This window comes from Sciurus carolinensis, chromosome 11 (assembly GCF_902686445.1).
Source record: "Sciurus carolinensis chromosome 11, mSciCar1.2, whole genome shotgun sequence".
Classification (NCBI taxonomy): domain Eukaryota; kingdom Metazoa; phylum Chordata; class Mammalia; order Rodentia; family Sciuridae; genus Sciurus; species Sciurus carolinensis.
Genome location: NC_062223.1, coordinates 1,067,641 through 1,095,112, shown reverse-complemented (window position 1 = coordinate 1,095,112; position 27,472 = coordinate 1,067,641). Strand labels below are relative to the sequence as shown.

Sequence of the window (27,472 nt, the reverse complement as noted above, 5' to 3'; positions counted from 1 at the left end):
GCGGGGCACCGCGGCCGTCAGCTGACAGACGGCGGCTGCCTCGGGTACAACCGTCGGCTCGCAGGCTCCGGCGGCGCGGAAGAGCTCGTCCTGCGCGTCACTGTCCGGTCGGCGAGGCGCGGGGGCCGCCGCACCACTATGGCGACCACCGTCAGCACGCAGCGCGGGCCGGTGAGGCCCCGAGAGGGCCGGGCGGGGGCGGCGACCTCCGGCGGCGGGAGGGGCCTCGGGTCGCCTCTGCCCTCGGCGGCGCGGGCGGCCGGGCGCCGGCTCTCCTTGGCCCTCGCGGGCGCCCGCCGAGCTGGGCGGAAGCTCGGGGTGGGGCTGGACCCACGCAGGGGCTGGGCGCGTGGGAGGCCGGAGTAGGCGCCCTCAGGGCCCCACGCCGGGCGGACTCCAGTGCCCCCTGTCCTCTCCGCACACAGCGAGGGCGTGGGGACCGCCTTTCGGGCCCAGTTAGTAGCCTCCTTTCCGAGCCCGTTTCTTCATCTGCAGATGAGAGGGTGGGAGCAGGGAAGTTGGAAGACCCTTCCAACTCGAATTTTCTCTGGAGCCGGGGCTTGGGTTTCCCCAGGGGTGCCGGGTCCTCTGGAGAGCTGGCGTGGATGGTCTCCGCAGAGCTCCTGCCAGCCGACCGGGCCGCGGCCGAGGCTGCCGCAGCGTCCCTTCACTGAACGCACTCGAGAGGCTGGGGTTCCTAGGCTCCCCACCCTCACAGCCGCGTGTTGACTGTTGTTTGTGTTTCTTGGATGAGCGCAGACTCTTTGCCGTGGACTCTTTGCGAGGCCTTTGATGTGAACCTCCTAACACTTACCACACTTGGTGTGGGAGCGTTCCAGAGGCAGTACAGTCAGGGTTGCCCCCGTGTTCACTGTTCCCTTGTCTTCATCTAGAGCCACCCTAGGGACAACAGCAGATTGGTCGCGTTGGCAGTTTTCTCATTTCTACTTGACTTGCTCAACAGAGATGTGGGAGAACCAGTACTTGCCACTGTTCACATCCTCCACTGAGGCAAGTGGCCAGCAGGACAGCCCCTTCCTTGCTGTGTGGTCTGGAATTGTCCTGACCTCCAGGGAACCAACGCAGTATGGTGTGGGACTGAGTTCAAATTAGTATACTGGTGCACTCTGTGTCTGGAATGAAGCGAGCAACCGTTAATGGTTAGCCTTCACTGTTAGTGAGGGTAGCCATCTCTGCTGCTGTGACCACGTGAACTGGCGTAACCTGCACACTGGCAAGCGATTGGGAGTGCAGGCAATGTTCAGACTTGGTGGATCTGTGGTGCCCAGTACTGCGGCTTGGTGCAGTTTTCTACTTGTTCAGTGTTTTGGGGTTCATATGTTACCTATATGTATTATGTACAGACACAGCAAGTGTTTTGGGGTTACCCTAATGACCTGCAAGCATGTAGTAACATTGAGTCAGGGCTCTAAGAAGGCAGCATTAGTGACTGGGTTCTTTGACTCTACTTGGGGTACATGGTGACTTACCCATTCAACAGTGTGAGTGACCATGGCATTCAGGGCAGCTATGGCTTAGTGAACCACAGGTGCGTAGCACAGGAACAGGTACTGTAAGTGGTGACTCCAACGAGCCAGGCCTTAACTCAGGAGTTAGGTGCTATGAAAGTTTGCTCCCCAGCTTGAAAGGGGAATAGGAGTGCAGGTGGGTCAGGAGGGGAGCCATTGGAAGCATGAGTTCTGGAGGTGGAGAAGGGGATGTGTTGTTCAGCCTTGAGCAGGCTATCTTATAGATGGAAGGCTGAATGTGGCCCTTGAGCCTTATCTGGCCAGCAACAGTGTTTCCATGGGTTTGTTAGGCACATGCTCTCTGCTGCTTCACCTTTCCCAACAGCTGCTACTTCTAGTTGACCTGCTCACAGCCCCTGTCGGGACAGTGACTAGGGTCCAATATAATTCTTACCTTTGCCATAATGTATTGATATTTATTATATCCCTACTTTTTCTGTTACAAGAAATGGAGTTATGGAGATGTGAAGATTAACAGGATGCTAGGCTTCCAAACAAAAAGAACCTGTGATACAGTGCGTGTGTCTGGTCAGCCCTAAGCCCTGGCAGGCAGCCTCCTGTGTGTCAGCCCCGGGTGGGGTTTAGGTAATGGTTCAGGTCCTCCAGCCTGGGAGCCTGAACTCGTGCTTAGGAAGCTAACTCTGTGGCTACTGCCTCCCATGGATGGGGATGGAGTACCAGGCAGAGTCCTGCAGGCTGTAAAGGGGAGCAGACACTCTGACAGGGTCTGGGAGGGCCCTTTGTCCCTTCTCTGGGCTGGGGGTGGTGAGGGGAGGACTGTGTATACCCAACATCCTGCAGGTCTGAAGGGAGGAGTCTTTGCTTGTGTTAGCAGAACCAGTGCAGTTCTTGCTTCAGGAGAACAGCACGTACATCTTCAGGGTAGTTTTTCCTGAATAGCCACTAAGGGATGCCACACCCTGTATTGCATCTGCCTCACTTTTGAAAAATGCCAGTGCTTTGGAATTACTATCTTTCTTCTACCCTAGTCTATTAGAAAGCTCCAAAGGGTCGCAATGGCAAGTGACAGAGAGTCCTGCTTCTCTGTGGGTATGTGGGTATGTAGGCAGGAGACCTGCTTTAAGCCAGGCTAGCATTCATGTCAGGAGGGGTCAGTGTGGGGTTCATCTTGACCTGCTGTTGGAGATGGTGGTTGATCAGTGAGGCAGCTGGAGGTGGCCAGCTCTACCCTTGTCTCTGAGTGTCTCTTGGATGGTCCTTGGAGGCGCAGTCCTGTCTAGGACTGTGTTGGTCTTGACTTCATTGGTGACCTGCTGAACGTGTAGCTTCATTAGGGATGGCATGGGGTGGTTTTCGAAAATGGTATTCCATTCTCTGTTTCTGAGCTGGGCTGTTGGTAAAGGTGAGCCTTGCTGCCAGCCAGAGCTGTCTGTCTGTCCTGAAGGAGTGTGTGGCGGGACAAGCAAGGCCAATTGCCCAGGTCTTTCCCTTTACTTTGTAGGGATAGAGGAAGCAGTTGGTTTTCTTTTGAGGTTTGTATTGGCTTTCTCTTTTTTGAGTGTACCAAGAGCCCATGATTTTTAAGCCTCCATGCCTGAGTCTGTGGCCTTCATCCCTGGTGACTTGCTCATGGGCAGGTCCTGAGCAGGCAGGGCATGCTCACCAGCTGGGTCATTGGCCTGTGTCTCTGGCTGCTGTGAATGTCTGCTTGGGACTCTGAGGCCAAGTTAATTGTACATGCATACTTAGCATTGCTGATCCTCCAGTAAGTGGGACCATGGCCACGAAGTGGTGTCCTTGCTGGCCTTTCATCTTTGCTCATTTGTCTGATACTAGGATGGCTACTCTGTCTTCTATCTAGGGAGTATTTATTTGGTGTGCATGTGTGTGTGTTTTTCTTTGACTTACAGTTTGCTCAGAATCTATGTTTAAGATATGTCCATCATCAACAGCAAACAGCCACACTCTTTTTCTTTTTTATAGTACTGGGAATAAAACCCAGGCCTCATGCATGGTAGATAAGTGCTCTACCACTGAACTAAATTCCCAGCCCACTGATATATTCTGAAGAAGCCAAATATCTAGGTCTGGTGTGTTAGTGCAAACCTTAGTCCCAGTGACTTGGGAGACTGAGGCAGGAGGATTGCAAGTTTAAGGCCAGCCTCAGCAATTTAGTGAGACCCTGTTTCAAAAACTAAAAAGGGCTGAGAATATAGTTCAGTGGTAGAGCATCTCTGGGTTCACTCTCCAGTATCCCTCGTAAAAAAAAGAAGTTGAATTTAAGAAGTTTGAATCTTTTTTACTGAACCTATTAGTTTTTATTGTTACATACATATGTACACATATTTTTTATACTTTTGTGCTTTTATTCTGTTTTTTTTTTGGATTTACCATACATAGGTTTAAAAAAATCAGTTTATTACTAAATTCTGTACTGGTTTGGAAAATATGTAATGTGTTTTGTTCTCTTGAGTGGTTACCCTAGAAATATTAACATGCAAAGTTACGAGGTTCTTAAGTCAATCTTCATAGTCACCATGCCTGGCAGTGCCAGGACCTCGGTGCATTCTTGAATGAGCTCTTCCCAGTCCAGGTGCTGTGCGTGCTCCGTGTTACAGTTCCTGCATTCTTTTTTGACCCTCCCACAGGGTGCAGCAGCATTTTTATGCAGTCAGTGCTTGTTGAGATTTGCTGAAGTACATGCTGCTCTCTTCTCTTCCTTGTGTCCAGACCTTCCATCGGGATCCCTTTGCCTTTGCTTCAAGTTCCTTCAGACCTTAATTCCTGAGGACTGGCTCTGCTGTGTGTTGAGTCTGGTTGGTATTTGCTTCTCCTCTTGGTTTGTTGAAGGGTGGTTTCTGTCTGCCTCCTGCCTTTCAAACCTGTGCCCGGCCTCTCTTGCGAGTCATTGCTTCTCTTTTGCCCATTGAGATTTTAGATGTGTAAATTATTTGAGACTTTAAGTGCAGCAATAACTCTCGGTCTTTGATCTGGTCACCATTCACAAAAGTTTTTCAGAACTGGAGTGAAGATGGGTGGAGTTGGTGTGTGGGCAGTGCCTGCGCCTGGCCTGGTCTGGGGACTGATGTGTGCTAGGTCCCTATGGATTAGTTTTCATTTGTCAGAAACTTGGCTCTTACTGTGGCAAGGTCCCTGTACCATTTTTGCTTTCACACCAACTAGACAGTGGAGCTGGGTACAGGTTGGTTTGTGGGGCTGGGAACCTGCAAGAGACAGAGAGGCAGCATGGCTGTGAAACTGGTAGGAAGGGACAGCAGCAGCTTGTCTTGTGTTCAGAGATCCCCAGTGGGCTCTGGCTCTGGAAAGTGTACCAGGGGCAGCAGCCCCTGGCTCTGTATCAGCCACCACAGATGCTTCCACACCACATGCACCTGGCCAGTTTTCCCTCATTCCCTTGGAGGTCTCCTTGGTGCAATGGCTTCCTGCGTGCTGGTGACGGTGACTGTCCCCTCCTACCTCTTTCCTGAACTCAGAACCTCTAGTCCAGAAGCTCTTTGCTTTCCCCTGGAATGTTCCAGACATGCAGGTGAACAACTCCTCCCTTCATTGCTCAGGACAAAAGCCTTGGGACAGCCTTGTCTCCTCCATCTGCCAGGAAATCTTGTGGGTGCTGCCTTTCAAGTACATCCAGGAGTGGAGTCAGACAACCTCCTCACTGGTTCACTGCTCTGTGCTCTCTCCGTGGCCAGGTACCAGGCAGCACCAGGTGTGAGGCCCAGCATGTTCCTTCTGCCCTCCCTCTCTTCTTCCATCAGGGACCCAGGCGTCTCCTTGTCAGGTTGGGAGCACAGGAGCACCTCATTCCTTTTCAGGGCTGTGTAGGTCTGTGTCATGTAGTTGCTCCTGGCTGGGGGAACTGGGCACCCCAGGTGATTGTTCCTTTTCCCAAGCAGAGGCAGCAAACATACCTGTGCTCACACACCTGTGAGCAAGTGTTTCCACAGGACTGGTCCCTAGAAGTGGAATTTTTGGATCTTAACAAAGGGATTTAAAATTATTTGTTACTATTGGACTTAGTATATTTATTTTGTAACTTTAAGCAAAACTGTATAAAACAGATCCATTTTGTGCTTATTTTCAAGTTTAATCACTGTCTTTTTATATTCCCAAATCTTTGAGCTAGAATAAAGCATATATTTTCATGTGACCATTCAAACATCTCCATCATAATATGGCAAAAATACATTTTAGGATTAGCACTGAATTTTAAAAATAAATTTGAAGTACATGATTATTCATGACATTCTCCAGAACTGCCACTAATTTGAGAGGATTTGCGTCAGCACCTGAACCCACCCATGACTTGTGAAGCATTAACTTATTTTGCTAGCAGTGGTAGCTTTTTAAGGTGTAGAAATGTGTCCTCATTTGGACGAATTCATTCTAAATTGAGAAATCATCAGGGATTTGCACCAGCAGGCAAGCTTGTCTTTCTCCTGTGGACAGTGTGTTGGTTGCATAACCAGTTTCCTTGTTGGGTGATGACTGACACCCCTCTCCTTCCTTTCTTTAGGTTAAGTTGAAATTTTTTTCTAATGAGCTGAGTTTGGAATAATTTTGTATTTAAAGAAAAGCTCCAGAGATGGTAGAGAGTCCCCAGTGACCCTCATCTAGTTCACTTAATGTCAGCATGCCCATCACTGTGAACATGGCTGGCCTTGGGCCACGCCTGTCAGCTCCACGTTCTGCTTGCTCCCTTTATCTGTTGGGATCCCTGCCCTTCACTTCTCGTGTGTGTTGGCTGCATCTCCTGTAACCTGGGAGTCTCAGGCTTCTCTTGTTTTTGGGGGGATTCCTGATGGTTGGAAAAGGCAGACTGGGCAGGGTTCTGCAGCATGTTCCCAGTGTGAGACATGGTCACATGGCCTAGGCAGAGTGGGTGGTTTTCTCTACTGGGAATAGACTCTGCTCCCCTTCCCTGCCCAGTCATGCTCACTCTCCTTGTTAACCTTCCTGTTTGTAACTTGAAGGTGAAAGAAGTCTATTGAAAGGTAGCAGTACAGCTGCTCTTTAAATATGCCTTTCCCCCATTGAAAAGCAGTCCCATTCTATAATGAAGACCCAGAAGAATACAATTAAAGGGAATCCCACTGCCTAGAGGTCCCGTTCCTAAGAAGGGGATAGACAAGAGATTGATGAAGGAGAGAATCAGTGTGGTTCCCTCTGAGCAACTTTTTCTGACTCCCATGTCTGCAGCAGCTGCCAGGACTACCCACATACCCTGACCAGTTCTGGGGCACCTGCTGACCTGTCTTCTTACACCGGGCACGTCCCCAGGAGGTGCAGGTGTTCTCTGCTACAGCCCTAGAGCTGTAGTATATGGCATGTGGTAGGCATTTTCTCAGATCAGTAGGTGGAAATTTAGCCTTTGTGTGTTGACTCCAAGAACTTGGCTGTTCTATCTTTTCTTCTCATCTCATCTCTTCCTTTCCTTTCCCTCCCTACCCCCTCCTTCCCTTCTTCCCTCCCTCTCCTCCTTCCTTCCTTCTTTCCTTCCTATATGGTGATTGAACCATGGGGTGCTCTATACTGAGCTACATTCCCAATTCTCAGCCCATTATATTTTTTTATTTTGAGACAGGGTCTCACACAGTTGCCCAGGTTGGGCTTAGACTTATAATCCTCCTGCCTTAGCCTCCCAAGTTGCTGGGGTTATAGCTGTGCACCACTGTGCCTGGCTAATATGAGTCTGTTTCTGCAAAATAATCTATTCATGGTGAGTAGACAATGCTGGTGACGGAGCCTGGAGATACGGGCTGTGTGAAGACTGCAAGAGTGTGGTCTAGATGCCTGGGAGACTGTGAGCCCTGAGCCCCTGTGGGAGGTATCAGCATTTCCCATGTGCCAGCAGGAACAGGCATCTCCTGTCATGGGGCCTTTCTCAAGGCTCTGCCCAGACTTGCTGTAACCCATTGAAGTGTCCCAGGAGAGGCTGCTGCGCATCTAGGGAGTTGCAGCTGTCACCTGGCAACAGAGGCCTCACAGGTGGCAGTCCCTTTCCAGCAGGAGCTTCTGTGAGGGTGAGGTCCCTCTTGGGCCCAGCCTGTGCTAGAGCCTTTGAGGTGTGAAGGTTGTGTGCTGTCCTCAGCAGGAGCTGCTGCTCCAGGGGGGCAGGGTTGCTCAGACACTCCTGATGGAGACAACCTTGCCCTCCCATTGTTGTGGACCTCTGACTGGTCTGTGTTCTCTGGACACCCAGAGGGGAAGTCAGACAGGACTTCCATGGCCAGAGCCACTGGGGAGAGGTGCTTGCCGCGCATGTTGGGAGTTCAGCCACCTGTAAGACTTATGGAAGCCTGCCTGTCTCATGTCAGTGGAAGCCCACCACAAGCAGGCATGGATGTCTGGTTTGCACAGTGGAGACACAGGGTGTTGTGGCTCCTGGGCCCCAAAGCGCTCCCTGTAGCAGTTTTCAGGGAACACACTTGCTTCTGTGACACTTGGGCTTCTGTTGAGCATGCATCCTGGCCAGTAGAACACCACAGGCAACACTGATGCTGGCAGGTGTCTGGACCCATTCGTGCTTGAGCTTCTCCTCCAGCAGCCAGACCTGCCTGCCCTCCCTTCTGCAGGAATTTTGGGGGTGGACAGGCTTCCTCAGCGGACCTTGGTTGTGGGTACTTCTTGGTCATGATACTGCAGATTGTGTCCCATCTGTGCACAGGAAGAGCAGTATCCTTCTTCAGGTGGCACACCTTCCTGCAGCTAGGGGCATGTGCTGCCCAGGAAGCGTGTGCTTACTCCAGAGCTGCCCTGGCCAATCTTTTGTTCCTGGGCACTCTCACTGTGGACCCCAGGCAGGTGGACCAATTCCAGGGTAGCCTTGCTGTGAAGCCACTGGTGCCTTGGCTCCAGACATACCTCCAGGTCTTCACTTCCTGGTTGATCCTGACCTCTTCTTGACTTGGGTGTGAGCCTTAACCAGGACCCCCTTTAGGAGTCTGTCCCTTCTGAATCTTGCTTTGGTCTCCTCTGTTTTTCTTGGAAACTCTTATTTTCTTGGAGCCCTTTAGGTCTTGGAGAATCCCCGCTCTGGAGTGTATGTCTTCCTGTCCTCCAGCCTAGGCCTTCCTTCTCCCACCTGTCCTCAAGGCTGGGCAAGTGGGTCAGCAGGTTTGGGTGAGAGACCAAAACAGAGCAGTGAGGCCTTCTGAATCTGTGTGCTGTTTGTTGTCCTCCAGGCCCCTCTTAAATTTGAGATGCTTCAAGTGGAAATACTTAAAGTTTATCAGACAAGGGGTTTTCCAAATAACTTCAGATCCAGAGTTCCAATTTCATCTCATTTGTTTGACCCAGTGACATGTAGTGCCCAGGCTTTTAGATATGGTACCAGGAGAAATGGATCATGGGCACAGACGTGAAGTGTGGGGAGACTCCAGGACACCATCTAGTGGGCCTTTTTTGAGAATGAGAATCCGGTGTTAGTGGCTGAAACATGGTCTAAGCTTACCTGAGCTCTGATATGCCTTTGAGAACTTCCTAAGCCTGGAAATCTTGGCAAGGATCAGGCTGGAAACCCTGGTTCCCTGGCTCTCACTCACAGATGGAGAAACTGAGATTGAGCCCAGTCTGGGGCTTGATCAGGACACAGGCGAGGGAGGCTGGACACTGGTCCTGGCATATAGGGAGAGTGCTGCAGGCTTGCTCGGTGCCCTGCTCTGACCTGCAGGCCTGACTTCTCTCCTTGCCCCAAGGTATACATCGGTGAGCTCCCACAGGACTTCCTCCGCATCACGCCCACGCAGCAGCAGCAGCAGGTCCAATTGGACGCCCAGGCCGCCCAGCAGCTGCAGTACGGAGGGGCAGTCGGCACTGTGGGCCGCCTCAGCATAACTGTGGTGCAGGTGGGTATCAGGTCTCTTTACTGCGGGCAGTGGCATGGGTGGGAGAAGAGGCATGTCATGATTAGGTACGGGGATGTGGATTTTGGCCTTTATGCCTTGTTTCCCATGTGAACAAATGAAATTTTTCTGGCTCCAGTTTTTCCTGAAACACCTATCCAATGTGGGAAAAAAACACATATGAAAATTATTAATGATTTCCCAAGGTTCTGCCTAAATTAATTAAAATAATTAGGCTGAATGTTGGTGGGTTTCTGCTTCTTGCTGACACTACTCCTTGAGGAGAGCCTGATCCTCAGAGCAGTGGGGGGAGCTGGCATTGCCCATGGCCCCACCAGCATGTGCCATGTGGGTGGCTCCCACTGACCCCTGCACTGCTGCCCTGCAGTCAGTGGCACCTGCTCAGCCCTACAGCTCCATACTGACAGACAGTATATGTCTGTGGGTTGCTCAAGAGACTTTCATATGAAAGCTGAAGTGCACTGTTGGAAAAAAGCTAATTATTGACCATTCAGAATGTCCTGCAAAGCCATGGACACAGGCGGAGAGTGGAGCGGCAGGACTGTAGGAAGGCCCTCAGATAACGTGTGCCCAGCGGACTACTCAGCTGCACTGGGTGCTGAGCCACAGTCTGTGCTAGGCTGTTCACAGCCAGCCTCCTTTCCTCATGACTCGTCTCAAACATCTGCTCAGGTGTATGTTCTAAAATAATGTGTTGCTTCCCACTTATAGCTGGTGCCTCCTGAGCACTGCTACCTGGTAGGACAGGGTAACTGCAGGTGCCCTGCCTCACAGTACAAATACCAGGGCTGGCTGAGCCTCAGAGGTGCCCACCACCTCTGGCCTGTCTCCTCTCTCCAGAGTCCTGGAGCCCCCCTGCTGCAGCCTAGGCCTGCCATCATTAATAAGAGCACTGCTGAGAACCATTCCTGATCCTCCTGTTCTCCTCCTCCTCCATTTTTTCTTTTTTAATGAATTTAACCTTCAATTTATGTATGTATGTATGGATGGATGGATGTGGTAATAAGGGTCGAACCCAGTGCCTCGCCCATGCTAGGCAAGCACTCTACCACTGAGCTACAACCCCAGTCCTCCTATTCCCTTTTGATAGACTTCCCTCAGCTTCTGGAAGGCTGCTCAGTGGTGCCCTGTTGGATTCTTGTGGTCATCTCCTGGGACCCCCAGAAGGGTCGTGTCTGTATTCTTCCTCCTCCTAGCCACTCACAGGGCCAAGCAGCTCCAATAGCCCATGTGTGTGAGCATCCATGTGCAGATCCTAGCCAAAGATGTATCCCTTGGTACAGACCAGGGCCCTGATCTCCCTGGTGTCCAGTGGTCATCTTACACACCACATACCCCAGTGGAACTTGTGTCCAGCCTTGCCTTCTTCTCAGTCCTGTAGGTGTGACCTCCCAATTCCCCAGTCCTGTAATCCTCCTCCTAGAAGTGGAGGCCAAAAAATTTCTCTCCATCTCTCGCCCCCGTGCCCTGTCCCCCAGCATGGGCTGTGAGCCACTGCACGCACCTCGTGCTGATCTTCTCTTGCATGCTGAGAAGGGACACCCAGCCAGGCTTGGTAGAGTGTGCAAGGTGTGAGGGAAGGAGGGCCTGGATGGCTGGCCCCGGGAGAGCAGAGTGGGTCAACCAAAATGGTGAGGAAGGAGAGTCACAGTTCACTTGAGGACAATTTAAAGTGAGTGGATACATGGAGGCTGGGACCCAGATCTTGCTGCCAGGGACTTGAGGGGAGAGGCCCATGCTCAGAAGAGGGGTTGTGGCTAGAACTCCAGCTGGGGCTGGATGCCCAGTCCAGGAACCTGGGGAGAGGAGGTCTGTCCTGACAGAGGTGAGCTGGGCTCAGAGGTGCCTGTAGTGGTGTCCTTGGTGAGCTCTGTTGTAGCATCAGATCAAGCAAGAAAGTGCATGGGGTGAGCCAGAAGGGTCTGCAGGCAGTGTGGAAAGGCTTTTTTGGTGTTTCAGAGGGGAAAGAAAGAAATGAGATGGCTGGAAAGGGTGAGCAGGTGGCAGGTTTTGCAGTAGTTGCACTATTTTCCAAAAGTCAGCCTCCATTGAGAATATTGACATGTTAGAATGCATTCATTTTAAAAGAAATTTTTAAAATTTGTTCTAATTGGTTATATGTGACAGTAGAATTCATTTTGACACATTGTACACAAATGGAGCATAACTTTTCCTTCCTCTGGCTACACATGGTGCTAAGTCACACCAGTGGTTTGATCAGACATGTATACAGGGTAATAATGTCCATCTCACTCCACCTCCTTCCCATCCCCACATCCCCTCCCCTCCACTCACTCCCCTCGGCACAATCCAATCCAAATTTCCTTCATTCTTCACTGTCCACCTCCTACTATGGATTAGCTTCCGTTTATCAGAGAAAGCATTCGGCCTTTGGTTTTGGGGATCAGCTTCTTTCACTTAGCATGATAGAATGCATTCATTTTTGCTTTGTGCACTTGAGTGAGTTTTTGATGAGTGTAAGCATGACTGAAGAATCTCCAACACCTCGAAACCTTCCCTCCATCCGCCTCGCAGTCAGCACCGCACAGCCACCTGACCTGTGGTCGGAGCTGGTGCGTCTGGAGTACAGTGTCTGCTGTGTTGCCCAAGTGTGTAGGCTGCCCACCCCTGTGTGGCCACACCACCATTGTTTGTCCACCTGCTTGGGGAACACAGGGTGTTTCCAGTTCTTGGCAGTAGGGCTGAAGCTTCCCTGAACATTTGCAGGTGGCGTTCTGTGTGAACCAAAGTCTGCACTTTAGTTTATGGGGGTGGGGACGGGGAGCTCATATGGCAGGTTCCCTAGTGGCTGTGCCACCTTGCTTTGCTGCCCATAGCACGTAGAGCTCCAGCAGCCTTCCTCCTCCCAGCCTTCCTCCTCCTCTTGTTAGCACTTAGCATGGGGCTTGGTCTGATGTTGTCTTGTTTTGTTCCATTGTAGTCATCCTAATAGGTTTGTAGTGGTCTCTGTGTGGTTGGAGTTTTACTGTGCATCCCTCTGATGGCCTGTGATATTGCCCATTCTTTGTTGTGCCTCCTATCAGTATCTCTTCAGATCTTTTGCTCATTTTTTAATTGAGTTGTGTGTCTTATTGAGAGTCAATAGTTTCTAGGTTCTGGATACAAGTGCTTTATCACATATGTGATATTTGCAAGTATTTCTCCCTGCCTTGGCTGGTCCCCTCATTTTCTTGTTTCTTTCTATGAATGGGTATTCATAATTCTGATGAAGTCCTATTTTTAAGGTTTTTTCCTGCTCATATCTAAGGGATTTTTGCCTAATGCAGTGCTATGATTTTCTCCTGCTTTCTGGTAGAGGTTTTATAGCTTTGGGTCTTAAACTTAAACCTTGATGCGCTTTGAGTTCCTGTTTGCTGTATAGTGATCTGCCAGCATCTCGTCTCATTCATAGTTATTGCTGGTGTTGCTCCTTGTAACACACTTACTCCAGCTGAGCAGACCATCTGGCCTGAAGTCAGGGCCTTGTGGTCTGTGATTCAGAGACCTGTGGCACAGGAAAGCCACCACTTCTTGTCCCTGTGAGCCCATGCTGTAATGGAACAGGGCTCAAGTTGCTGCCGACACCCCATTCCTGAAGAGAAGAAGCAGGAGCCCCAGGCAGCCCTGGCCACAGTATCCTGAAACCTTTGCAGTAGGTGTCACCAGGTTCTGGGGTGACTCAGTCCTTTGAGGGCATCCTCCCTTTCACCTTCCCCCTCGGCCCCTTTGAGGAGGACGCTGGAGACGTACCTGTGGAGTGGGCATCCTTGGTTGGGCATGGCCTTGGCACTTTGTTACGGCAGCGGGCATGCTCATCAGTGGTTCCTGCTCCTGGCACCTTGAGCTCTGGTGGCTGAAGTTCATGCCAGCAAAATGCCTCCGTGGAGAGTTGATAGAGGTGGGCAGTCACACAGCCCCTCTCTTTTCTTGTGTCAGTGGATGGTGGGCACTCATCTTGCTGAACTTGACTCATTTCAGGCAAAGTTGGCAAAGAATTACGGCATGACACGCATGGACCCCTACTGCCGCCTGCGCCTAGGCTACGCGGTGTACGAGACACCCACAGCCCACAATGGCGCCAAGAACCCTCGCTGGAACAAGGTCATCCAGTGCACAGTGCCCCCAGGCGTGGACTCACTCTACCTTGAGATCTTTGACGAGGTGAGCAGCACACCATCATTTCGGGTTGCTCCACTGACTTTAGGTGACCTGTACACCTGATCTAGGTGACTGTGCTGCAGGCCTCAGCTCTCCCTGCTTTCCCGCTCCTTTGACAGCATCTATTTGGAAACTTTGCCAGTAACACAAACACTTGTCACTTTGTGGACAGCTGTTCACCAGTAGGTTGAGTTTCAAGCCAGTTATATTCTGTTGCTTGCTGGTAGTAATACTGTTCCTGCTGATGCAAGGCACAGAGTCCACCAGTAGTATCCAAGTGGCCAAGTTAGTAGCCAGGTATGCAGCACTTTTGAGGGCCAGTCAGGAAGCTCAGGTGGCTACAGGAGTCTCCTTTGAGGTTTGGCTCAGGCCACACATGCCTCAAAGGCTGGGGCTGCAGGGCAAGGGCCAGGAGGAGCTGGGATGCAGCCTCCCCTCACCCTCCTTCTTCAGTCTTTCTTCCTCTTAGCCTCTTCTGCCTTCTTCTTCCTTTGGCCCACAGGGGAGCACACAGGGAACAGAGTAGGGCTGTAAGTGGCAGCTCGGCACTGTCCTCTGGTCTGGTGCTTGCCGTGCACAGGGGTGCAGAGGTGGTATCTAGTGGAGTAAGGATCAGCCCACTGGGGGCTGGGGAGGAACAGTAGGCATGTGGGTGTAGCAGGGGAGAGCTAGCAGCCCTGGGGAGACTCCCTCGTCTGCTGAGAGCCTGGTCCATCCTGTGGTGGTGACTAGGCAGGAGGTGCAGAGAGCTGGCCTCTGGGCCTCTCAGACAGTTGTGGAGGGTCTGAGATCTGACTGGACAGGAGGCTCCCTCAGGAAGGCTGGGAGGGACTCTGTCCTGCTGGCGAGATGCAGATGCCAGCTGGTGCAGGGGTCATGCAGCAGCAGGGAGAGCTCTGGTTTCTGTCATGTGGGTCACCAGTGGGCCTTGATGGGGTCTCCTCTCATCCTCAGCGAGCCTTCTCCATGGATGACCGCATTGCCTGGACCCACATCACCATCCCCGAGTCCCTGAAGCAGGGCCAGGTGGAGGATGAGTGGTACAGCCTGAGCGGGAGGCAGGGGGATGACAAGGAAGGCATGATCAACCTGGTCATGTCCTACACGGTGAGCATGCCCGCCGGCCAGTCCGCAGGGGGAGCAGCCTGCTCTGGGGAGCCTCCACTGTCCCTGTAGGCCCTGGGGCCTGGGGTCTAGCCCTGTGAGTGATGTGACGCAGCCAGCCAGGCCTGGTACACTGCCTCAGGTTCTGGGCCTGTGGGTCCTTCCCCAGGAGGCCGTGACTGGCCGCCAAGAGGCGAGGCGTCTGGGCAAAGACATTGGGTAGCGTGGGTGAGAGCAGAGGCCCGGCTCTGTGGAGCAGCAGGCCCAGCATGTTCGGCCCCCTGGCTGCTGCCCACTCCCACCCTTGGGGCAGCTGTGGCTCCTGGGATCTTGGACTGGGGTCTGGGCTCTTGGGCACCCTCATCTCTTTTGTGTCACCTGGGGATTTTTCTTTTTTGTTATTTTAAACTTTTAAGCTATGAGAGTGGGAGGGAGCGTGGCCAGCCTACATGTATGATGACGTGGCACTGCAGTGACACCTTCTGGCCCCCTGCCTTTACTGCTCAATGTTCAGAGAATGTCCTGGACCCCAGCATAGTCTGTGGTCGCTTGAGTGTTTTGTCTCCTGTCTCTAACAGGCCTCTGCATAGAGCACACTATCGTTGTTTACTTACCCGTTCAGGGGCTTTGTTTTACTTTTGTTTTGGTAGGGTTTTTGTTTTTGTTTTTGTTTTTGTACCAGGGATTGAAACCAGGAGTGCGTAACCACTGAGCCATATCCCCAGCCCTTTCTGTATTTGAGAGACAGGGTCTCACTGGACTTGTTTAGGGCCTCACTAAGTTGCTGAGGCTGGCTTTGAACTTGCGGTGCTCCTGCCTCAGCCTCCCGGCCACTGGGATCATGAGTGTGCCATGCCCAGCACATTCTTTGTTTTGAACTGAACTCTAGGACTGCAGAGAGAAGCCGCTGGTGTAGACGTGAGCTCTCAGAAACAGACCCTAAAGTACATAGACGTGCCTTCTTAGGCCTGCGCTCTCCCTTGTACCCCATCACCTAGTGCTGCACGTCCACAGCACCTCCTGTGCAGGCCACCCACCCTGTGTTCTCCCGGCCCAGGGGAGGTGGTGTGCTGGCACGAGGCCGTAGCACCTATGCTGGGCTCCACTTTCTTGGGTCTTGTGTCCGGGCTCTGTGAGGCTGGAAGTAGAGAAGTTTTGACACGTGGTGTAGTCCTTCTTCCCTGACCCCATGATTGTCTTTGATGTGTTTCAGTCACTGCCAGCTGCCATGATGATGCCACCCCAGCCTGTGGTTCTGATGCCAACTGTGTACCAGCAGGGCGTTGGCTATGTACCCATAGCAGGTTTGTGTGCTGCTGCTGCTTTGATAAAAGTAGGAAAGTGGGGGAGGGGCCTCAGCATGCACGCGGGGCTGGGGCCCCTGTAGAACGGTGAGGGTGGTGCCTTGCAGACGACCTTCCGAAGCAGGGTCCAGGTTGCCTTGGAACTTGATACGCGATGTAGGAAGCAGTCTGTGTGTTCCCTAATTGTGAGTTTTGCAGGTGTGGGCACGAGCTCGCGTAGTGCCTGGTGTGGTAGACAAGTTCCTGCTGGTGAAGCGCACCCCTGCCTTTTGGCGTTGTGTCTGCTGCCATGCTTGCCTGTATGTTAGCCATCATGGTGGCTCTCGTACCGAGCTGGAAGGTACCTTTGTATGCTTCTGTGCTTCTGAGTTTTCATGGTAACCTTTGGTTACCTTCCACCTGGGGCCAGGACAACAGTGGTGCCTAGCTGGCCTTCATACCAGAATAGCCATGAAATTGGTCAAGGTGCACAGGATGATAACTGTGTTCCAGTATCATCCACTAGGCAGGGAAAGACCAAGTCATCCTGGTTCTCTGCCACAGTCCAGGGAGCTTAGTTCTGAGCAGAGGCCAGGGGTTCCATTGCCCTGAAGGGGCAAAGGCCAGAGACTGGGGCAGTGGGAGTGGAGGATCTGTGGGGCAGGGGCATTTGGGAGGGTCCTGGGCTCAGGAGACACCAGTGGTGCTGCTCCAGGCTGGCACAGGACAGAGGTGCTGGCGGACGAGCAGTGTGGGGCCCTTGGGATCCTGCCCAGTCAGAGCGGAGGGCTCGTCAGCCCCGCACGTGCTGCAGCCAGCCCTTACAAGAGGACACGGGGCTTGTGGACGGAGCCCGTGCACACCTGGGAGCCTCTGCCTGTGATGAGGCTCTTGTTGAGAACCTAGGGCAGCGCTCTTCAGAGCCCAGGGCAGGACCTTGCCACGTCTGGAATGTCTGCCAAGACCCAAGCACGAGGCTGACCCAGCGACCCATTGTGACCCAGGTGCTTTAAAGCAGCCGTGGTTGTCAAGAGCTCAAGGAGAGAACCTTGGCAAGTGAACAGAGGATGTCTCAGCAGGGAAACTGGCCCTCTCAAGAGACCCAGATGGAAGTTTGGGACCTGGCAGACTCAGTGCCAGGGCCCTGAGGCCTGGAGGGCCTGGTCTTGGACCTCAGCAGTGCTCCATCCAGGGCATGCGGTCCTGTTTGTGTGAGATTTCTGTTGCCCTGTTATCCTGAGTTAGAGGTCTGGGGACAGGGGCAGGAACCTGTAGGGAACACGGGCTTTTCATGTCCTAGGGCTGCTGCAACCAGGGCCACAGGTGGGAGAGGTTGGGGACCTCAAATACAGAAATGTTCTCTTTCAATTCCTGAGGCCAGAAGTCCAGAACAAGCTCTGGCAGGGTCACATCCTCCAGAGGCCCCAAAGGAGGGCCCTCCTGCCTCCACGTCTGTGTCCCTCCAGGACCTCCTCCCCTTTGGTGTGTTTCCTCCTGTCTCTTTTTTAATTTAATTTATTTATTTTGATTCATTGTAAACAAATGGGGTACAACTTGTTTCTCTGGTTGTACATGAAGTAGAGTCGTACCATTTGTGTAATCATACATGTACATAGGGTAATGATGTTTGTCTCAATCTGTTATTTTTCCCTTCCCCCCACGCCTCCCACCCCTCTTTCCTCTATATAATCCATCCTTCCTCCATTCTTGCCTCCCTCCCACCCCCCATTATGTATCATCATCTTCTTATCAGAGAGATCATTCGGCATTTGGTTTTTGGGATTGGCTTATCTCATTTAGCATGATATTCTCCAACTTCATCCATTTGTCTGCAAATGCCATAATTTTATTCTTCTTTATGACTGAGTAATATTCCATTGTATATATATACACAGTTTCTTTATCCATTCATCAATTGAAGGGCATCTAGGTTGGTTCCACAATCTAGCTATTGTGAACTGAGCAGCTATGAACATTGATGTGGCTGCATCACTGTAGTATGCTGTTTTTAAGTCCTTTGGGTATAGGCCGCGGAGTGGGATAGCTGGGTCAAATGGTGATTCTATTCCATGTTTTCTAAGGAATCTCCACACTGCTTTCCAGAGTGGCTGCACTAATTTGCAGCCCCACCAGCAATGTATGAGTGTACTTTTTTCCCCACATACTCGCCAACACCTGTTGTTCCTTGTATTCTTGATAATCGCCATTCTAATTGGGGTGAGATGAAATCTTAGGGTAGTTTTGATTTGCATTTCTCTTATTACTAGGGAGGTTAAACATTTTTCCATGTCTATTGATTGCTGTAGATCTTCTTCTGTAAAGTGTCTGCTCATTTCCTTAGCCCGTTTGTTGATTGGGTTATTTGTATTCTTGGTGTAAAGTTTTTTGAGTTCTTTATAGATTCTGGAGATTAGTGCTCTTTCTGAAGTATGTGTGGCAAAGATTTTCTCCCACTCTGTAGGCTCTCTCTTCACATTGCTGATAGTTTCCTTTGCTGAGAAAAATCTTTTTAGTTTGAATCTGTCCCAGTTATTGATTCCTTTTTTTAATTTCTTGTGCTTTGGTAGTAATGTTAAGGAAGTCTGATCCTAAGCCAACATGCTGAAGATTTGGACCTACTTTCTCTTCTATAATCTGCAGGGTCTCTGGTCTGATTCCAGGGTCTTTGATCCATTTGAGTTGAGTTTTGTGCAGGGTGAGAGATAGGGGTTTAGTTTCATTCTGTTGCATATGGATTTCCAGTTTTCCCAGCACCATTTGTTGAGGCTAACTTTTCTCCATTGTATGTTCTTGGCCCCTTTGTCTAGTGTGAGAAAACTGTATTTATGTGGGTTTGTCTCTGTATCCTCTATTCTGTACCATTGATCTACCTGTCTATTTTGGTGCCAATACCATGCTGTTTTTGTTATTATTGCTTTGTAGTGTAGTTGAAGATCTGGTATTGCGATACATCCTGCTTCACTCTTCCTGCTAAGGATTGCTTTAGCTATTCTGGGTCTCTTATTTTTCCAAATGAATTTCATGATTGCTTGCTCTGTTTCTATGAGGTAGGTCATTGGAATTTTAATTGGAATTGCATTGAATCTGTATAGCACTTTTGGTAGTATGGCCATTTTGACATTATTAATTCTGCCTATCCAAGAACATGGGAGATCTTTCCATCTTCTGAGGTTTTCTTAATTTCTTTCTTTAGTGTTCTGTAGTTCTCATTGTTAGAGGTCTTTCACCTCTTTTAGAGGTGATTTTAGATTAATTCCCAAGTTTTTTTTTTTTTTTTTTTTTTTTTTTTTTGAGGTTATTGTGAATGGGGTAGTTTTCCTAAATTCTCTTTCAGAGGATTCATCACTTATGAATAAAAATGCATTAGATTTATGAGCATTGATTTTATATCCTGCTACTTTATTGAATTCATTTATGAGTTCTAGAAGTTTTCTGGAATTTTCTGGATCTTCTAAATATAAAATCATGTCCTCGGCAAATAGAGATAGTTTGAATTCTTCTTTTCCTGTTCATATCCCTTTAATTTCTTTGGTCTGTCAAATTGCTCTGGCTAGAATTTCAAGGATGATGTTGAACAGAAGTGGTGAAAGAGGACATCCCTGCTTTGTTCCAGTTTTTAGGCAACAAAACTCCAGTTTTTCTCCATTTAGAATGATGTTGGCTGTGGGCTTAGCATAGATAGCCTTTATAATGTTGAGGTATGTTCCCACTACCCCTATTTTTTCTAGTGTTTTGAGCATGAAGGGGTGCTATATTTTATGAAATGCTTTTTCTGTATCTATTGAAATAATCATGTCATTCTTAATTTTAAGTCTGTTGATATGGTGAATCACATTTATTGATTTCCGGATGTTGAACCAACCTTGCATCCCTGGGTTGAAACCCACTTGATCATGGTGCAGTATCTTTTTAATATGTTTTTGTATGGGATTTGCTAAAATTTTGTTAAGAATCTTTGCATCTATGTTCATTAGGGATATTGGTCTGAAATTTACTTTCCTTGATGTGTCTCTGTCTGATTTTGGTATCAGGGTGATATTAGCTTCATAGAATGAATTTGGAAGCGTTCCCTCCTCTTCTATTTCATGGAATACTTTGAGGAGTATTGGACTGAGCTCTTCTTTGAAGGTCTTGTAGAACTCGGCTGAGAATCCATCTGGTCCCAAACTTTTCTTTGTTGGTAGGCTTTTGGTGATTACTTCTATTTCATTGTTTGAGAATGATCTATTTAAATTGCATATGTCCTCCTGATTCAGTTTGGGTGGATCATATGTCTCTAGAAACCTGTCGATGTCTTCGAGATTTTCTATTTTGTTGGAGTATAGATTTTCAAAATAACTTCTAACTAGGTTTTGCATTTCAGTCATGTCTATCGTGATACTTCCTTTTTCATCCCGAATTTTAGTAATTTGAGTTTTCTCTCTCCTCTTTGTTAGTGTGGCTACGGTCTTATCAATTTTATTTTTTCAAAGAACGAACTTTTATTTTGTCTATTTTTTCAATTGTTTCTTTTGTTTCAATTTCATTGATTTCAGCTCTGATTTTAACTATTTCCTGTCTTCTACTACTTTTTGGTGTTGATCTGTTCTTTTTCTAGGGCTTTGAGCTGTAGCATTAGGTCGTTTATTTGTTGACTTTTTCTACTTTTATTAAATACGCTCCATGAAGTGAATTTTCCTCTTAGTACTGCTTTCATAGTGTCCCAGAGATTTTGATATGTTGTATCTTTGTTCTTGTTTACCGCTAAGAATTTTTTTATTTCCCCCCTGATGTCTTATGTTATCCATGCATCATTCAATAGCATATTATTTAATCTCCAGGTGTTGGAGTAGTTTCTGCTTTTTATTTTGTCATTGATTTTTAATTTTATTCCATTATGATCTGATAGAATTCTAGGTAGTATCTCTGTCTTTTTGTATTCGCTAAGAGCAGCTTTGTGGCATAACATATGGTCTATTTTAGAGAAGGATCCATGTGCTGCTGAGAAGAAAGTGTATTTGCTCATTGATGGATGGAATATTCTATATATGTCTGTGAAGTCTAAATTATCGATTGTGTTATTGAAATCTGTGGTTTCTTTGTTCAGTTTTTGTTTGGAAGATCTGTCCATTGGTGAGAGAGGTATGTTAAAGTCATACATATGTGGTGTATTTGGTTCCTGGAATTGAGAAGGATTTGTTGGACGTACATGGATGAGCCATTGTTTGGGGCATAAATATTTATGATTGTTATGTCTTGCTGATTTATGCTTCCCTTAAGGAGTATGAAATGTCCTTCTTTATCACTTCTGACTAACTTTGGCTTGAATTCCACTTTATCTGAAATGAGGATAGATACCCCCGCTTTTTTGCTTAGTCCATGTGCATGGTATGTTTTTTCCCATCCTTTCACCTTTAGTCTGTGGGTATCTTTTTCTATGAGAGAGTCTCTTGAAGGCAGCATATTGTTGGGTCTTTCTTTTTAAACAGTCTGCCAGTCTGTGTCTTTTGATTGATGAGTTCAGGCCATTAATACTCTGGGTTATTATTGAGATGTGATTTGTATTCCTGGTCATTTTTGCTTATTTTTGGTTTTTTAACTTGACTTGGTTTCTCCTTTATTTGGCTGTTCCTTTAGGGTAGTTCTTCCCTTTGCTAACTTACATCATTGTTTTTCATTTCTTCCTCTTGGAATATTTTGCTGACAATGTTCTGTAGTGCCAGCTTTCTATTTGTAAATTCTTTTAGCTTTAGTTTATCATGGAAGGATTTTATTTTGTCGTCAAATCTGAAGGTAAGTTTTGCTGGTTGTAAGATTCTTGGTTGGCATCCATTTGCTTTCAGAGCTAAGAAATGTTGTTCCAGGTCCTTTTAACTTTTAGGGTCTGGTTGAGAAATCTGCTGATATCTGTATTGGTTTCCCCCTGAATGTAATTTGATTTTTTTCTCTCGCAGCCTTTAAAATTCTATCTTTATTATGTATGTTAGGTATTTTCATTATAATGTGCCTTGGTGTGGGTCTGTTGTAATTTTGTACATTTGGAGTCCTATAAGCCTCTTGTAGTTGATTTTCCTTTCATTCTTCAGATTTGGGAAATTTTCTGATATTATTTCATTGAATAGGTTGTTCATTCCTTTGGTTTGTCTCTCTGTGCCTTCCTCAAACCCAATAATTCTTAAACTTGGTCTTTTCGTGATATCCCATAATTCTTGGAGATTCTGTTCATGATTTCTTACCATCTTCTCTATTTGGTCAACTTTGTTTTAAAGATTAAATATTTTATCTTCAATGTCTGAGGTTTGAGGCTGTCCTCCTCCTGTCTTGAACAAGGGCCCATCATGCTCCATGGCCTCAGCTCAGCTCAGGTACATCTGCAAGGACCCTGTTTCCAAATACAGCCCCATCATTCATAGCACCGGAGGTCAGGACCTGAACATTTTTTGGTGGGGGGAATGATATAATTTTGTCTACTTTAGTTAACAACACCAAAGCATATTTGGTTAATAGAAAATCACCTTCTGAATAAGGAAATGTTATTTGTCTTTTTCTGCCTTCTATCCTTAATTCTCTTTGCAAATGTGTTTAAAGTTTGCCCTAAAATGTTTATTTTAGGAAAGGCTAGGTTTTTTGTAAACAGAGACTTCGAACTCTTCTTTGGATGTATATTTTTGAATTTTGAAACAGCTTCTTATAGAAAAGTCACAAAACAGAAAAAAGAATGTCTTGCCAGAATCTTTGGAGACCATAGTCCCCTGGTGCCTACCTTTGCCCCCAGGGGAGTGTGCATCTCCTTTAAGTGAGGAAATCCCACTGCTCTGGACAGCATCCATGTTGGGGACTGCCACAGAGTAGATGGTGCCGCCTGCTTATGAGACCCTACCTGACATCTCAGGGCAGCATCCAGGTCCTGGCCCAAGACTTGGGGTGTGTCCAGGACCTTGTGGCAGACCCTGTGGTGTCACCATCTGCCCCACAGCTGTGCTGCCCCTCATGTACCATCCCTGTGGGCATGCCCAGCTTCTGCCCTGGAAAGCTGCCCACCTTCAGCATTGCTGCTCAGTCCTACATGCTGGTGTGGGAGGCAAGATGACTGCCTTTGCACCTTAGAGGACTGAGCCTGGACACTCTCTTGGTATCTGCTTGTGGTCACCACTGCTGCCTGTTTGGCATCAGCCTGAGCTGTCCGCTGACTTTGCTGTAGCCGTGTGGGTCCGGTTGGTTCTTCTCCCTGGACTGTGGTTTGTTACTGCATTGTCACCCAGTGACTCCATGTTTGGCTGCAGTCTGGACACTCTCTCTGATGTGTCTCACCTCTGAGTGCTTCCTGACTCCGGCACCACTGGAAGCACCCAGCTCGTGTGCCTTCCCTGCCTCTGTCCTGGACTTAGCTACTTCTCCCAGGTTATGGAAGTTTGGGTCCTTCCTTAGTTGTCCTGGTAGTATTGGCTGGTGCTGAAGTGCCCTACCCTGGTAGAAGTTGATGCCCAGTGTCTCCTGAGTCAGGTCATTCCTGAATGTGATGGCAACACTGTCCTTCCTGAGCTGGCACTTGCTGAGTGGGGAGGGTGCCATCCACTGTGGCCACCCCAGTGGGATGACAGTTGTGTGCTACTGCCCCTGCTGTGGTCTCCCCCCTTCTTGTGAGCAGTACAGGGTGCTGAGCGTGTCACAGCCTGTCTCAGATCAGCCAGGCAGGCACTGGCGTGAAGGGGAGCTTGTGGCAAGGCCAGGGCCCAGTCCTGGGGGGCTGTGGGAAGTGGTGGTTTTCTGTGTTCCTTCCCTGCTGGGAGGCTGGCTGGTTCGGTAGGAGTACTGGGGGAGGCATACAGCCCCTGGAGTGGCCCGCAGCCCATTCCACCCCATCGGCACTTCTTAGGGTCTCATTGCCAATTTTGCCTCAGGATGCTGCCTTGAGGGTCTTCTGAATTTAGCCAGGGGCGAAAGCTGTGTCCTGAAATTATTCAAACATTTGTTCCCTTGAACCTGGTTGGGAGGATTGTTCACACTTAAAGCCTTAAAGAATCGATGAGGATGTGACCCCTTGTAACTTAGACAGAAATCCAAAGGGAACTGTCACTGTTAGTCACCCAGCCCTGCCAGCACTTCCTGTATCCTAGGCTGGCCTCTCTCAGGGTAGCAGGGGCGAGCTCAGCTGTCCCAGTTCTGTGATCCTCTGTGGCAGCCTCTCCCAGCGTGGGCCTGAGGCTAACCATGCAGAGCTGCTGTAGGTGCCTGGCAGAGCCTCCCTGAGGGCACTCGTGCTGCTGGCTGCTTTGAGACTTGGGGAGCATTTGCTTGGTGGTCTTGGTGTGTGTGATGCTTGTCCTGGGGTCAGTGTGTGGCCCTGATGGCTACTGGGGGCTTGCCATGCTGTTCTCCCTCACTGATGTCCTTGCCCTACTGCGGAGGGCATACTAGTGTCCGATGGCAGTAGACACGAGATTTAAGGGATGCCTGGTGAAGGGGCAGGCATGGTACTCTGCTCATCTCCAGACTGAGACCTGCGTTGGGACCTCTGTCAGGCAGGATTCACGTCTGGAGTGGGAGTCCCTGAGGTCTTGGAGGGTCAGAATGTGTGGTCACCTGTAATTGTGAAGTAAGTTCATGTGAGATTTGGAACCTGTGACTTTTACAAATTGTCACCAGTGGAGAAGATAGCCCAGCCTGCCTGTGGAGGGTGTGGGGGCTGCTGGGCCGTGGGTGTGCCTGCAGGTCAGTGTTCAAGGAAACTTGAGATTGCCTGTCCCCACAGGAGCCAGGCAAGTGTTGTTTCTTCTTAAGCAGAAACAGACACTGCACTTCTGTGACACTGACACTCTCCCACACTCAATCTTCTGTCTTCAGGAATGCCCACTGTCTGTAGCCCTGGCATGGTGCCTGTGGCTATGCCTGCGCCAGCTGTGACTGCTCAGCCCCGCTGTAGTGAGGAGGACCTGAAGGCCATCCAGGACATGTTCCCCAACATGGACAGGGAGGTGATCCGCTCTGTGCTGGAAGCCCAGAGAGGGAACAAGGACGCCGCCATCAACTCCCTGCTGCAGATGGGTGAAGAGTCCTAGACCTGCCTGCTGCCCATGGCCTCTCGCCACCAGCCCTTTGGACTTGGTAACCCAAGGTTCCCCCGGGTCACCATCCCAACAAGAATCCTATGAAGACCACCCACGCACCCCTTCCTTGGTCGTCTGTGCTGCCCCCTCCTGCCTTTCTTGGGATGCATGTGGGTTCTCAGTTTCCAGCAGTCCTCTTGACTGTGGGTAGGGGTCGGGCAGCTCCCTCCTCGTCCGGGTTGGCAGTGATGGTGTGGCAGCGTCACTGCACAGACCCCTGCTCCTGTTGCTTGGGGACCTGCGTTTCCCCTTCTCACACTGTTCTGGAAAGCATTCTCGTAGAAAGCAGCTGCTTCTGCCAGGGTGTTTGACATTGCTGAGCGTCTTTCTGAGTTGACAAGTGGCATAATTATTCAGCCTGGTGGGGATTGACCTAGGAGCGTAAAGAGCACAGAATCCACATGTGCTGACTTATGGGCCATTTTTACAACCTTGAAGCCAAAAGCTCACGTCCTTCTGATGCTGTGTGTGAGCCCAGGCTGCTCACCTGGTGCCAGGCAAGTGAGCCATGTTTCCTGGTGTCGGCCAGCAGGCCTGACCTCTTGCCTGACTCTCTGGTCACCATCCCTCCAGGCCTCAGTGACAGATTCCAGTCCCAAGCTGAGTACACACCTGGTACATGAAGGGAGCCCGAGTAGTGGCCAAGCTCTGCCTTGGCCCTTGCCTGCTGGAGGCTGCTCTCTGACTCCATTGGAGCTACACTGGGCCTTCTCTTCCTGATAGGCCCTCACCACTGGGAGTGAGGAAAGTGGGCGCTGCGCTGCGTTTGCTGTCCCACTGTTCTGGTCCCTGGCTGCTGCTGTCGTGACATGGGTTAGTGCTGTGCACCAGCACTGTCGTCCGTGGTGGTAGAGGAGAAACCCAGCTGGCTTTAGTGTCTGCAGACCTCTCAGGCTGGAGCTGCTCGTGCCTGCCGCGTGCCCCTGGTGTGTGGCTAGCTGGTGTTCTGCTGCAGCGTTGCTGAGGGGGAGGACTGGGCGACACCTGGTGTTAGGCCCAACTCAGGCTCGCCATGTGCTGAGAAGCTAGCAGCATGGCTGCAGGCTGCACTGCCGCCCTCTGCATTGAACTGCAGTTGCTTTTCCTTCTCCCAAGTGTTTGCACCCAGGCTTTGGCTGTGAGATACAGGTATGAAGGTGAAGCCTAACATTTCCAACTTCATGAAACATTTAGATGGAGAAAGTGCTTAAAGGTTCAGCCTCTTTCCTTCTAAAAATGTAGGTTTGAAGCTTTGCTAGAGAGCAGTGCTTTCTGCTACCTTGGGGTACTTTTTTCAGATGCATTGTTCATGAGTGCATTTCCGTAACCCTGAGGCAGGATGGTGGTGCCCCTGTGGATTCTTAATAAGGATTGGAGGTGGAGAGGACCGAGATGCACTGTTGGGTGGACTCCAGCACTTGCTCCAACTTGCCAGCCGCTGAAGTCCCCCACTCCAGGCTGTGCGGGCCTGTGTGGGAGGCGTGGTGGGCAGGACAGGCCTTCCCCAGGCGGCTGGCTCAGTGCTGTCCGCAGACTTAGCACAGGGCTCGCCAGCCTGCAGCACCCACGTCCAGGACCCAGGTGTGGCTGCAGTGCCTGGCTTCTGCCTTAACATCGCTGTCTGTGTCGTGTTTGTGCTTCTGCAGGGCATGTCCCAGGGAGAGCGTCACCAGAGCCAACCCCAGAGCTGCCACTGCAGTGCCCGTGGAGGCAACACTTATGGGTTGGCACTCTGAGGAGAATGGCAGTTTTAATATGACTTAGAACTTACTGTGGTCTGTTCCTTTCCTTTTTCATGAATGCTTTATTTTTTTAATAGACTGAAAACAGACCACATTTTATGAAGACTTTGGTTAAGTGAGACTTCTTCCATTCTGTGTGCGCTGTCTCCTGTTGGGAGTCCAGGGCAGGGGGGTGTCAGGTCTCAGTTCTTGCTTACTCCGCCTGGTCGCGTCCTGTGTCTAGTATCTGTGAAAGGTTGCCATACTTGGAAGGAATGTTTTGACCCAGCTCAAAGGCAGAGGTCGCAGAGGTCAGGGCAGACACACACCGGCTCCTGGCTGAGGGCTGGCCCTTGCCGGGTCTGGCCACTCCTGTCCCTATGTTTGAGGATGCAGGCCATTGGCAGAGCCACACCCCATGTTCAGTGAGGCTGGCCTGCCCTGCCAGCCCCAGTGTGTGCTCTGGCTCGGGTGCCCTCTGGCTTCCGCCTCTGTGTGTGATGAAAAGGACTGTGTGTGGTTTGATTACGCCGCATCCTCTCGAGGCTGCCTCTTCCCTCTATGGCCATCTGCCATCAGCTGAAACCCGCTGTGTGGGTGTTGGTGGGCTTGTCTCAGAACTTTGTGTCCCTGGTTATTTGCTGTGTGGGGAAGGTCCATAACCAGATTTTTCTTTGATTGTAAAATATATTTTTACTTTTCAGTCTTCTTATTTAATAAACAGTCCGTACAAAAATAGAGAAATAAAGTCCTCTAAGGGAAAGTTTA

At 49.8% G+C, this 27,472-nt stretch overlaps 1 protein-coding gene across 2 annotated transcripts; it reads left to right on the top strand.

Annotated features, from left to right (window-relative positions):
- On the top strand, positions 1-27,472 carry Tollip (toll interacting protein). Of its 2 annotated transcripts, XM_047516038.1 has the most exons (6): positions 2-171; positions 9,206-9,355; positions 13,352-13,534; positions 14,486-14,638; positions 15,849-15,939; positions 24,742-27,472. In XM_047516038.1, exons 1-6 carry the CDS (start codon positions 139-141, stop codon positions 24,954-24,956), a joined length of 825 nt encoding a protein of 274 aa, XP_047371994.1. In that variant the 5' UTR covers positions 2-138; the 3' UTR covers positions 24,957-27,472. The 2 variants fall into 2 exon arrangements, with proteins under 2 accessions (XP_047371995.1, XP_047371994.1); XM_047516039.1 differs by lacking the exon at positions 14,486-14,638 and having other exon boundaries at positions 1-171.

Coding starts and splice junctions, on each gene's coding strand:
- Tollip (XM_047516038.1), top strand. CDS start 139: ATGGCGACCACCGTCAGCACGCAGCGCGGGCCG. Junction 172..9,205: donor TCAGCACGCAGCGCGGGCCG/GTGAGGCCCCGA, acceptor CCTTGCCCCAAG/GTATACATCGGTGAGCTCCC. Junction 15,940..24,741: donor TGGCTATGTACCCATAGCAG/GTTTGTGTGCTG, acceptor TTCTGTCTTCAG/GAATGCCCACTGTCTGTAGC.